At 38.0% G+C, this 14,159-nt stretch overlaps 1 protein-coding gene across 1 annotated transcript in view; it reads right to left on the minus strand.

Annotated features, from left to right (window-relative positions):
* Positions 1 to 2,320: 2,320 nt before the first annotated feature.
* The window catches only part of LOC139732765 (atlastin-2-like), a 30,779-nt gene continuing 18,940 nt past the window's right edge, over positions 2,321 to 14,159 (minus strand). Inside the window, exons 6-12 of the mRNA XM_071643609.1 lie at positions 13,686 to 13,778; positions 12,957 to 13,095; positions 11,175 to 11,302; positions 9,718 to 9,774; positions 8,702 to 8,773; positions 6,496 to 6,927; positions 2,321 to 5,674 (exon numbers count right to left, since the gene is read on the minus strand). Of these exons, the coding sequence (XP_071499710.1) occupies positions 5,600 to 5,674; positions 6,496 to 6,927; positions 8,702 to 8,773; positions 9,718 to 9,774; positions 11,175 to 11,302; positions 12,957 to 13,095; positions 13,686 to 13,778 (996 nt within the window). The 3' untranslated portion in view covers positions 2,321 to 5,599. The remainder of the gene's footprint in view (positions 5,675 to 6,495; positions 6,928 to 8,701; positions 8,774 to 9,717; positions 9,775 to 11,174; positions 11,303 to 12,956; positions 13,096 to 13,685; positions 13,779 to 14,159) is intronic.

Genomic DNA, 14,159 nt, shown 5'->3' on the forward strand with positions numbered 1-14,159 from the left:
CCTCTCTGGAGAGTTGTATTCTTATACTGGTTGAAGTTTTGCATCATCATCTTGAACCACCTGGAGTGAGAGCCTACACAACCTTGAAAACCTGAAACATCTGGACCTGAATATGCCATTAACTGAAGTATTTTAAAAGAATGCTTTCATTCACTGACACTGAAGCTTTTGAAGCACCTCCACACCATGGATATTCAGAACATGTCATACGATCAAAATACTATAGAAACAACGTTGTTTCATCTTTTATGGCAGGATCATCATTTTCAAACTGACGTAACATTCCTTGTGAAAACACTCAGCTTTCTTGGGTGCCATGACTGTCAATACAAGCTTGTATTTTCTGGATGTATGGTAATTTGTCAAGAAGTGCCAGAGAACTGGGAAAGAACTGACACTTCTATGTGTCTAAAATGACATCTTTTATGTCAGAATCCATCATACAGGAACCTTAAGTTGGTTATGAAAAGTCATGCTACAGTCATACTAAAAATTTCATGAACATTCGATATTAGGATATTTATTTACAAATACTACAATCCGTTCCCTTTGGAATGTTGTTTTTGAACAATGAGTATTTCTATTTGCAAGAAACATACCAAGGGTTTATTCCACATTCTTCTACGAAGTCAAAATTCAAAGGAATAGTAAACAGGCATGACAGGAAATCAGATACATATTGATTCATTACAAATGTATCTGTCAAAAGACAATGCACACTCACTACTAGTAATTGATCAGCACACTGTTTTACTTGGACTTGCAAGCTTGTGTCTATTCTTTTTTTAATAGTAGCAACAAATGTATGTGCACCTGCAAACTTCAAACTTAGCTCTCAGCATACATGTTTCTTCAAATCAATTGGTATTAATGTTCAATATCTTCCACTGAATAACAATTACCATAAAGTATCTTACGTCAGCCACACCAATGCCTCATACATTCTCTGTATTGGGGCTCAGCAATTCTGAGGAACGCAAGACAGGAGAAGTGAAAAGGGAATACGGATAGCTATCTAGATTAGACGTTGTGAAATAAAGTTCATGTGCACTTCAAAGACAAAGAATGATACTATACATTAAATATACCAGTAATGTCAAATTCAACCCATTCTTTTGAGCTGCAAATATGCATAGGCAGATTTCTGCCATAAAAAAACAAACACATTGTCAACTTTCACAGATGATTTCAATACAAAGAATTAATGATGTCTCCTGGTGTCTGAGGGACAGGATGTCAAAGTACTCTGACAAAACCTTATACCACCACATGAAATTTCTCTTGTTGGGCACATATCAAATGTTCAATACTCTAGGGGTCTTAAATGCTATTTTGGGGAGTCTATAGGTATCTGGATTTCATCTCGAGACTGCTAACTTCCCAAGATGGCATTTCAAACCCTTCAAATGGACTATTTTGTATGTTACATCCTAAGCTTGTCATCACCATTTCAATACCAATGAAATGATCCTCTTCCTGGTTTACAGCTCTGCATAATCACACACAACCAGAAGACAGGGCAAGAAAAAAAACCACAGATTTAAAAAAAAAAATGAACAAGCAAACATGCAGGAAGTAGTGGCAAGTTAATTCAGTAAGACAGACATACAAACTCTCAAAGCCTGCCCAGGAAAGCTGCTGAAGTCTCTATCCCTATCTGTCAAAATGCTTGTTAATCTGATTTCTGCCTCAAAACAACAACCCATAAACAACTCAAATAGACTAACACATTGTCATGTGACAATACTAGTATGCAACATCTACTGCACAATTCTAGGTTTGTCTGCGAGGACTGTAGAATGGAACAAATCCTAAGATGTTGTTCTAGAATGCCTTGATGTCCTCAACAGAATATTAGAATCAAGTAGTTGGGTATTGAAAGTGGCCTACTGATGTTATGAATACAGGTGCACATGCACACAAACACACACAAACACTGTTACAGGTGACTTCATGCAATGTATGTACAGTGTGTGTGCCATATCATCCCTTTTGTCTGTTAGTGATTACAATCAACTGTAATTTGATAACAGTACTGTAATGCTTTAAAGCATTTGCTACATCATGTAGGCTGACAAATGGGACATAATGCCTGGATCAACTGTTTACTTAAAAAAAAAAGCATCAGATGGAGACTACACCCATGATTTGGCTGAGGTATTGGGTGCAACTGTAATATACAGATGTAGCACATTTTCCTACAACCCCCCCCCCCCCCCCCCCCCCCATAGTCTGCCGTACAGTTGAACATAATTATACACATGATAACATAGTAAAACATAACATACTTTCATTTTGTGGTGTTGAAATTTTCATCCCCTTTGCTTATGATGCCATATGGGCACGCTCAAATGTTTCTTTGCTTAATTCTGACCATGTGCATTTGTACCATCACTGGTTCTATGTGGACAGTTGTGAAATGAAATACATGTACATCGTGTATGCAAAATGAATCTTACTCGACCAACAGTGACAAATTAATTCAGCAAAAATTTTCTACTGTTATAACGAGCATATTTAAAGGATAATAATCTGAACATAGGGGCATCACAGCACCACAATTTAAAATCACACCTTTGACTGCCTCCTGAAAAATGCAGGGTTGAGTTTAGATGGTCTGCACATGGACAAGGAGTATTCATTGCTGTGATGAACACTAGCTAGAGGTCTGGAAGGTTAAGACTACAAATTAGTGACATTTATGGTGTGTACAGAAAATGGAAATTAGCCAGAACCTCACCATTCAATCAGCAGACTAAATTACAAGAATTAAGAGATTATTTTTTCTTTTTTTTTCATGATGATGATGCAACATATCAAGTAACCTGAGTGGAGTTGTCTAATCCATATATTACTAGAGCATTCAACACTTTACACACACTGAATACATGCAGCATATTCAGAATATCAAACAATGACATACCAACATTCACACTGTGGCATACATTTGCATGTATGTACATACATAGTAGCATAAAGCTTTCATTTTCCATGGCGCAACAACAGCCTAAACCCCACAAGAGAATGGCTCCAAGCTTTCACCTATACAAAATGATATACAGTAAAATCAGTACATGAATAATGGGTTGTCTCTTGAGTAATATGTGGCCTCATTGGATATGCAACAAACATAAGTATATGATTGACAAGCAAATTATGGAGTACGGGTAGAATCTTTCAATGAGTCCATATAGTTGTTTGATACAAACCAAAGATTCTTGTCAGAAGTGTCGCTACAAAGGTTGAATGGAACATGTACTAATCCAACAGGCAGTAAAATATCCGAGTGACTTCATCTTGCTGTAAGTTGCAGTTCTAGAGGCAGAGCAAACACAAGAGACTGTGACATTCGTCTCTACAGCCCAAGATTGGCCGTTATTTCTTAAACTCGATTTAAAGACCTGCAGTGAAGAAGTGTTAGCACAGGTACCATTTCAACCACACAACTTTACCAAGCCTAATTCAACCAGAGTGTGTGAAGCTCACCAGTCCTTCAAAGATGACAGCAAGCCTAGACACAAAATTTTAGACAATGTTATCGGAATGAAATTAGCACATATGACCAACTCTCCAGGACATATTTTTATGCAAAATGTCTTCAGAGATAGTGACACTCCATTGCTACTGTGACAATTCACTTGTGTAATGCTATGTCACATTCAGACCTTAGTCTGCAACAAAGAAAATACAATATTTTCATTCTTTTAACAGCACTTGATGTAAAGTGTTCGTATCATAACAGACAGCAGCCTCTACTGCAAAACCCCATGGAAGTTCTCAAGAGATAATAATTGAAAAAAAACAAAACAAAAGCAAAATGTATTACACTGGTCATTATCAGTGTAAGGCATACTACTACATGCACAGCATAGTCGAGACTTGCCACTTTCCTAATATGGTGGACCTATTATCTTTCCTAATATGGTGGACCTATTAGCTCCAAGACGATGACAGATCGACTCACAACAATCAAGAGATGATAAACAAAAAAAAGAATCCAACTTTCTCTAAGACAACTATGAGGGCAGTCTGAGTGAATATATCTCACCATTCCCCCACCCCCCTTGATGTATCTGCAAATAAATTTAGTGGATACTCGGGTGATAGAAGAGTGATATTAAAGAGAATAGCCCTTAAAAATGCACATGTCAAACAGCCACAAGCTGGTTACTTCATGCCCTCATAAAATTATTGCACATTTTGTTAAGAGGAGCAAGAAAGAGAGAGAACATGAAAATGGATGAAAGATTGTCTTCATCATTGGACAAGTAGTTACAATTTTCATTCCATTTTACCCTGACACAAACAGGGAAACCAAACTTCACTATTCATTCCTCTCAAATCACAGAACGTTACATACACTTCACTGTACATTACATCAAGGCTGAATAAAGCAATTGACTCTTTATTAGTCTATTCAATGATAACCGAAAATTTTTATGACCAAGAGGCTGTGTGTGCAGTTAGAAGTGTTCTAGAGTTATGACTTCCCCACAGTACTTCAATCACCACTAACATGAGATCCAAAATTAGTATAACATGATTATACATTTGTGGCTACATATACTCTGCATGTGTGAACTAATTCGTCAACACTCTTAACAAAAGGCAATATGATGTGCATGCATGAGGATTTGCTCCATGACACTTAAATGCTACATCCAACAGTATCCCGATTGTGAAGAGATATTTTCCTAATAAACATATATGAACCTTTTCACCAAAGCTTAATTATGACATGACATATAAGATCACAGAGAAATATCTAGGAGCTGTAAAGTTTATAGGGGATAGCATTCAAAATACTCTGCATTTAAAGGAAATATCTCTGACCAGAAAAATAACAGACAGGGAAGGCACATTACTACCTGTACTTTGTGTATTGAAAAACAAAAGCAAAACAAAAAGAAGCAAAGAATATAAGCTATGTGAATCAACACTGAATAAAATCAACTGAACGAATGGAGCAGAAAAAGGGTCACAAACCAGTGAAAATACACTGCAGTACTTCACATACAAAGCAACAGACAGCCACATTGCCGATTTCAGTGTTTGCAGTGCTGATAAAATTGTGCTTCTCTCCCTTTCTCCTCACACAGACAATAATGTATATTGCAATTCAGAAAAAAAATCAACAATACAAAACACAAAATACACATTAACAAAGAAAAGACAAACTCATTTATAACCCCCTGGGTACACCAGAAAGTTCCTGTGATAATAACTGGCATCACAAAACAAATCTTATTGGCTGATAAAATGTTCTTGCACACATACTTTTTATACATGCCAAGTCTTGGTACTAAATACATATTTTCACTGTCCATCAAGAGTCAAATAAATCATTTCTTCTAGTTTTATCGACTCTATACCAACCACAATGATAGGCCATCAAATTTTTCAGTGATTAGAAAACAGCAAGTCCATTTCTTCAAATGCGAGCTTAATTCTGAATCCAGTCATTATTTTGATGGTCTCATTCAGCTGGTGTTCAGGGTCATTCATTCCACCGTCATCAACACTATCCCAAGATGAAAAGCGTGTCTCTTAATCATTGTCCTTAGCGCAAACTGGGTACATCATTGATCAAGAACAACAGTTATTTCTCTTTCTTGCCATCCTGTCTCCTCTCCGACGGACCCTTGGTGATGGATTTGTACATGGGTCCATACACCTGGGAGAAACAAGAAGAAAGGGAAGAAAACGTCACCTCTCTGTGAAGCATGACACAGTTGATGGACAAACAATTCTCGGTATCGCCAATACCACCATGTGACCAGCACATTGAAGCCTTGCAGTAGTGAGCCATGACTCAAGTGACCGCAAATCAGTAAAGTTCTGACATCTTAAACTCTTTTTTAGTTGAATTCTTCGCGAAGAAAAAAGTAGCAACGAAAGAAGAGCAGACAAAAATTGCATTGAACTGCATGGAAACTAAGACATGCGTGAGACAACTGGATGCAACACTGGCACCGACGAATCTTACAGTGCATCTGTGACAGGGTTTTTTAGCATGCACAGAAGATTTCTGCGCATTGCGATACCGAGAATTGGTAGTACACAAAATAATTTTGTCACCCAAGAAAGTGAATTGAGGCTGCAGACCATGCATATAGGATCACTTCTCACAAACTGATGCAAGTGCTCCTTTTAGTGTAAGATGCAGATAATTTCACTGATGCTTGTGATAGCTGCTTTCATTAACAAAGTGATGACCATATACACACATCTACACCATCCTTTCAGAGAAAAGTCTTGAGTACAGATAGTGGACATCACTAAAACACTTGCACTGGGAATGAAGGGGCTGAGTGTCATGTCATGATGGATGGATAGTAAGGCACTAACCCTTAATTCCCCTTCCTTATTTTTTGAAGGTGGGATTCATTGCACGTGGGAGTTTTAAACACACACTCTGTTGATTTCAGTACAAAAAGACAAAGCTATTCAGAACAAAGATGTACTCATACAGACTGTCAAACATGAGACACTCACATGAATCCAGATGAACTCTGTACCGGTGTCTATCCACGTGCCGACCTCCACCCACTTGCCGCTGTAGCGCACGTAGCTCCAGACACAGAGGAGCACAATGGCCAGCCCCAGCATCATGTTGGCAAAGTTGGAGAGGGAGTAGACGCCAACCAGACCAAAGATACCAGACAGGATGTACATGGTGAGTATGGTGGTTACCAGGGTGATGGGGGTACGGGCCACGTTGAAGAGATTCTTACTGTCATTGTGTTTGATGTACTGCTCATAGGACTCCTCCAGCTCAGCCAGCAGCTGGTCCTCATAGCTCTGGCTGTACTCGCTGCCACCCATCTTGCGCACCTCCTTGAACTGGGAGAGGGCTGCCTCCCGGACCTGCATGTGTCGCTTCTCAAGCTCGTCAGGGCCTACGTATGGCTTGTCACCCCCACATATCTGTATAGGAAAGAGAATGCAAATCAGATGAAGGGTTGCAGAGAGCAAAGCAACCATATCATGAGACATTTACATACTTTTACATACATTTCACATTCTATCTCTTTCTAAACTAACCCCATCTCATAACTTTCTTCCTGGAATTTGCCTTACTAAGTCATCTGAGGCCAAATCCTCTCCCCCTCCTAAAAAAAGACAACTAGAGAAAATATACACAACTTTCAATTCAGTTCAATTCAATTCAGTTCAATTCAATTATGCTTCCATTTCTACCCAACAGAAAGGAAACAAATACAAGGCATACATTGATACTTCATGATGAGCTCCTTGCATACCTTCCTAGTGCAGATAAACTTAGGTATGGCCCCACTTAAAAGAGAGCAAATGTTAACATGTCTAATTTACATGATGTTCAGTAATGCCTTCAAGCTTCAATACATTGATGTTGTAGAGGCACTAAAGCAAGTTCACATTGCTTTTGTAAAAAAAGTAGAAATTACGCGGTGCGTAATATATGTCCCCGCCGGAAGTAGCATTTAGTAGCAAAATGTACAATATAGGTAAAAAGATGAAGGTCAAAGGTCAAAATTCTATGTAGAAGTTTTGAAGCCCTCACCTAGTGCCATCACATAAAGCAAACGGAATCGAAATCGGGTTAGAAATGGCGAAGGAGTAGCATTTTGTAGCCAATGTACAATATAGGTAAAAAAATCAAGGTCAAAGGTCAAAGAAGTCAAAGGTCAATATTCTGTGTACAAGTTTTGAAGCCCTCACCTAGTGCCATCACTTAAAGCAAACGGAATTGAAATCGGGTTACAAATGGCAAAGGAGTAGCATTTTGTAGCAAAATGTACAATATAGGTCAAAAATCAAGGTCAAAGGTCAAAGAAGTCAAAGGTCAAAATTCTGTGTAGAAGTTTTGAAGCCCTCACCTAGTGCCATCACATAAAGCAAACGGAATCAAAATCAGGTTAGAAATGGCGGAGTAGCATTTTATAGGCAATGTACAATATAGGTCAAAAATCAAGGTCAAAGGTCAAAGAAGTCAAAGGTCAAAATTCTGCGTAGAAGTTTTGAAGCCCTCACCTAGTGCCATCACTTAAAGCAAACGGAATTGAAATCGGGTTACAAATGGTGAAGGAGTAGCATTTTGTAGCAAAATGTACAATATAGGTCAAAAATCAAGGTCAAAGGTCAAAGAAGTCAAAGGTCAAAATTCTGTGTAGAAGTTTTGAAGCCCTCACCTAGTGCCATCATATAAAGCAAACGGAATCAAAATCGGGTTAGAAATGGCGAAGGAGTAGCATTTTGAAGCAAAATGTACAATATAGGTCAAAGGTCAAGGTCAAAGGTCACAATTGAAATTCTGTACAGAAGTTTCAAAGCTCCCATGTAGTGCTATCATATAAAGCAAACAGAATCAAAATCGGGTTAGAAATGGCGAAGGAGTAGCATTTTGAACATTTTGATCACACACGGACGCACACACGGACGGACACACGGACGGACGGACGGACACACGGACGGACGGACGGACACACGGACGGACACACACACGTACGGAGCCCGTTTGATAGTCCCCTGCTCGAACTCGTTCGGCGGGGACAAAAACTTCTAACACATGCAAACATCTCTGAGACCATCAATAGTCTTCTCACGAGAGAAGAGAGTCAAAGAGTGTTTCTGCACCGAAGGCCAACTATTGAAGTAAGCAGCAAACAGCAGCTGACAAGAATGAGAGACAGCAATCACTCAGGCTCTATATGGCACTCACCTGTTCCATGTCCTTGATGTATTTGTCCTTGGCACTTGCCACGGCAGCCAGATTGTTGGCTTCTGCTGTTGCCTGGGAGAGAAACGTGGATTGAGATGATAAAAACATTGGAGACTTTGGACTTGACACATATTTCAGTCACTCACAGACAGACAGACAGACAGATAGACAGAGAGACAGACAATGCTTGCTGGGATATCATCACACACATGGTGTTAACCTATTTCATACACAGGGGGACTCTCTGAACAGTGAGATAACATATGTGACCCGCTATAACAAAAGGATCCTAAAGTCGCTGACGGGTGAGCTGAGAAAATCGAGTTTGAAGTGAGCTCACCAAAGTCTGTCAAAACGTTCCGATTTCTGTTTTTAACATAATTTTGTAGTCTAATGTATCTTCTATCATCTGCCGAAATTTCGCAGCTAAATGATCAAAGGAAAGGCCTGAAAATAGCATTTTTCCGGGTCATGCTCGGCTCACCCGTCAGCGACTTTAGGATCCTTTTGTTGTAGCGGGTCACATATGGAGAAAGGCAAAAGTCTTATGATCCAGTCCTAGTTTCATGGCAGGTTGTTTAAGAAGGTTGCGAGTTGTGCTTATAGCATTCTTGCTTGTGAATCATCACAATTATTCTGCATATCAGAAATAAGGTTATATACAGTTTTGAGCTAATTTAAAAAAAAAGCAAATCATAGATCTATAATGTCACTACAACAGGCTACTGATATTTTATCAATTATAGCTTTCACACTTATCATCAAAGAATTTTACCGTTTTACTCTATATAAACATGTTAAAAAATGCATAACAATACTGGTAATTATAATGGATATTCTGCTTGGGTAATTTCTAAAAATATTCCTAATCACATTGTCCTTGATGCCATTAATGCCTAAAGTAATTTGCTAAGCTCTTTTACACAAACATCTGAAGCCCCACAAAATGGAGGTCACATTATTAAAATATTGATTCATTTATTTTGCCAATCAGACACTAGAGAACCTTGAGTTACCTGCAGCATGGTTTTAGGCTCAGGAAGTTCATCACCTTTGTAGATGTTGATGTAAGACTTGAAGGATCAAGAAGATAAGTAATACAGTGTTAGATATCTCCTAAATGTCAACCCATCAAAAACAAGAAAAATTCTACACACAAAGTTTCATTTACATGAAACACATGACATAACTTGACTCATTTGCTAATCTCTAAAGAATGGCAATGAGTGGTAAAATTAAACCGTCATCATGGTTTATTACAACAAAATACAATTATTTAAGCTTAATATACATAACTTTAGAAAAGTAAAGAATTGCATACCGATTCAGCGACCATTTCACACTGCTTCTGCCATTGTATTACCATATTTGTTTATGTTTTTTTTTTCAAGGCCACACAACAATTTTCTCTTAAAGGGACGCAGTCCTCACGAAATTAAAAAAAAATATGTTGTTGTTGGTACCTCCAATGAACTACTTTCATCAAAAACAAACTTTCAAATCACCACATATGCTCGTACATTTTGGTTAAAAAAGTGTGACTCTGCAAATGAGCAAGTCTTGGCGGAGAGTCATACGTCATCGATGCACAACTCTTTCCAGCGGTGTTCTGCTCGTCATCCCTAGTTATTTATAAATACATGTTTACTATTTATTTTTGTATCAATTGTATATATAAATAAGCTTGAAATATTTTGTTTGAAATAATAAAACCACATATTGTCACATTTTATGAAAAAATCAGATATGATCATTTTCAACACTTAAATTGGTTTTCTGATGCACGGCTGTCAACTTGAGAGTAGGGCATCAATGACGTTGCACCTTTTGGCAGGCTCTTACACGATCGCTTGCAGGAATTATTTTTTATAAATCGCGTACAGAGACAATTTTTGATGTCCACGCGTATAAATTGGTGAAAGGTTATATTTTTTACTCTTCTTAATTATCAGTACAGTGAAAATCTCAGGACTGCTTCCCTTTAACAATGCAAGACACTTCTATTGGTCTTTTTATCATCTCTTTTTGTATTCTTGTTCCTTCATGCAAAGGCATGATCTGAGAGAAATGCTAGGCTGTTTATCAAATAGCAATAGGTCTTATATACCCAGGGTAGCCTCGTGAACGTGGCTCTGACATTATCATTACAGGGGTACCCCTACCTTGCCATGAACCCCTCTATACATCTGGATAAAGAGGGACAGTTTGGGCCAAACACTTTGTCCAAAGACGAACACATCTGGCTAGATTTGAACCCCAGACCACCTAGCTGCAATTCCACAGCCTCATACACTTCACCAAAGTGCTCCCACAAGAGCTGGGGGAATATAGAAGCTACATTCTATGTTTGATGATTTTTCTTTCCTTTGTTTTGTTCTGTTTTTTGGGGGGCTTTTTTTGTTGTTGGTAAGATGGCTTTGTCTGTACAACATTGTACATCGTATCATTTTATGATGAAAGAGTAGTGTCTCACCTTGAAGTATTCTACGAGTGCCCGGCAGGTTACCTTAGTACCATTAATCTCCTTGACGATGAGATTTTCAGGGGAGAGAAGGAGGGGAGCAAGTCCATGCAGTTGTTCCTTGAATTCTGGACTGATATCTGAAAGAGGAAGGAATACATTTGATATCATGAAGTAATTAAAAGAAAAATCACATCAAACCTACAAGGGCCAGAGGGTTGAATCAAACCCCTCCTCGACATTTTCCGCGACCATTTTGCCGTGCAAATCTTTTTGATCGCACCGCTCGCTGACTTTTTACTTTCAAGTCTCGCACATCTTTCGACACCATTTTCACGAAAATCGGACATACTGTTACGATGCTGCACGACCTTTTATACATGCTTGTCAGACCGAAAATGGCTCAAAAACGTGATTTTGTATACAAAGTCTATGCAAATAGAGTTTTCTCACCTTATTCAAAAAGATATGATTATTTTCACTTACAATAGCTGAAATCAATTAGTTTTAGCATAATTATGCTTCAAATGAGTTCTGTAATAAATTTTGTGGAAAAAACGAAAAAGTTTGCAAAAACAAAGAAATACATAAGAAATTCATAAAACAATAGAATACATAAGAAATTGACTTCGATACCAGATTTTTTTTTCAAGCACAATGTTAGGAATGCTACAAGGAATAATGTCGCCAAAAATTAGGATGCCATTAGCTTTATTTTCTGAATTAGAGCAAAATTTATGATTTCACACATATATTAATCAAAATAAAATATAAGAAATGAAAAATTCATTTCTTTCTTTTATAGTTTTATAGATTATGCGACAAGTAATGTATGTGCCGATTTTCAGGGCGATTGCGCCATCGATGGCTGACGAGATCTTGGGAGGGTTGAATCAACCTTCCGCCTGCCACAGAACAGGCCAAAAAGCCCGGCCTGGTTAAGGTTAAGATACCTTTCCTCCAGGGCCTTTCTCACTGTTTTCATGGCACTTTGCCAATCAATATATAAGTGGTAACACGAAGGCAGTAGACATACAGTCAACCTTGCCTAAGACTGAAGAAATAGCTTGGACTTGAAGAGAAAATCTGACTTATGAGGGATTTAAAATCAATAAGTAAAAAGAGAAGAGGACTTGAACAGACCTTCGCCTTAGGCGATTACTTGACTTATGCCAGGTCAACTTAAGCAAGGTTGACTGTACATCATATTCTCACTGAGCCCAAAAAGTTGATATCTAATCTCGGGAAAAGACCTCTGTGCATTACCAACACAGACTCAGGGCAAAGAATAAGCACATATCGTTTCACAAAGGTCAATGAAGGGAGACATGGTAATTTGGCTGACAGCTCATCGCTTCTGAAGAATGATTGTTCACAATGGCATGAAGATTTCAATGTATTAAACAAGTTGTTGAAAGAAAATGGAATAGCTCATTTCATTCACTTTTCTTCCCTGAATCTGTGTATAAAGTTTATGAATTATTTAACTAATCAGATTCCCCCTTCAAGTGCAGGGGGAAAAAACCCTAGCTTGCAATGACCTTTACAAAAATGTACACCCAGAATCACTTCTGAATTGAAAAAAACAAACAAACAAACAAACAAACAAACAAACAAGAAATTGAAATTACAGATATGACTTACAAAATAAGAAAAGTCAATCCTGAAATGAAAAAAAAAAACCATAAAAACAAAACCACATATACCCAATTTTGACTATGACAGCAAGTTGCAGATCACAATATACACACAGGTTATAGTAAGTAACATGACTAGAAGAGAGGAGAAGTTTACCTGCTAATCGCCCATCAAACTTGGGGTTGGTGGCTACAGCCAGACCAGGGTGGGGCATGAGGAAACAGCCCAGCCTCTTGAAACAGCTTGAGATGTGTCGCCTCACGTCTTGCAGCTCCTTGTGCCTGTTGCCCGATTGCTGAAGGCCGTTGGGGTGACAAAATAACAAACATTGCATATCGATCATCTGGCTCATTTATTAGTTAAAATTACATGGTTAAACACCTCACTTTGAACGTTTTAGATATTCTCTAATACACATAAGCTACAATACCTTTCTTCCAAAGATTTTGTTAGCAAATCAATCATCATGGCCCATATCTTGTTGATGTACACAATCACTACAAATATGTTTACTGTAACTTAGTAAGTAAAATGTCTTTTAAAAAAAAGGGTTAAAAACTTTAATCAACAATACAATATTTTGCTTCAGAACAAATCACCAAATTTGTAATTTCACTGATATTGACATATAATATGCTGCCTTAAAAAAAAAACAAGTCACATAAATAAATGAATGACTTTAAAGTTACATTGTAACAGGGAATCAATGCCAAGACACAAATGTCTTTATTTCACACAACCCTTACACTCTTAAGATCACTGGAATATATCCTGACAGTACAGACTGTTCACCTGCATCCAATGTCTAAAAGACTCAGTGTATTCAATTATCTCTTTTAACCTGGATCAGGTGTAGGTAACTTTGTTGACACCAACTGTACTCACATGTAGTTTTTTGTCCAGGAGTTTTGAACCTCCATCTTCCCCAAAGCCATATTCATAAGGGTAGCTCCAGTCTCTGACCAGGAACATCAAGGACTAAAGTTTAGGTTGGTCAAGAGAAGACAGATTATAGTTTTAGATATGGATAAATGACAAAGGTAAGTAAAGTGGGGTACATGCACTGGTATATTGGTTGGAAACATGGAAACATTAACACATATATACAGTACTCTCCCATCAACTGCACAGGGTTATGGAGAACATATGTGACCCGCGACAACGGTTTCAGGCAAAAGTCGCAAGAGCAAATTCCCTCCTAGGCGGGGTACAAAGATTTTGACCATTATTTTTGTCGATTTAGGTTTTTCGCAGAAATCGAATCCTTGATATGTTTTCTACATCTACACTAAATTTCATTGCATAAGACTAAGTTTTTTCTATCGAAAATGGATTTTTAAGCACCCTATGTTGGATCGC

The sequence above is a fragment of the Diadema antillarum genome, unplaced genomic scaffold, assembly GCF_040938485.1.
Source record: "Diadema antillarum isolate AM-2024a unplaced genomic scaffold, OU_Dant_1.0 seq00000446_RagTag, whole genome shotgun sequence".
NCBI classification, from domain to species: domain Eukaryota; kingdom Metazoa; phylum Echinodermata; class Echinoidea; order Diadematoida; family Diadematidae; genus Diadema; species Diadema antillarum.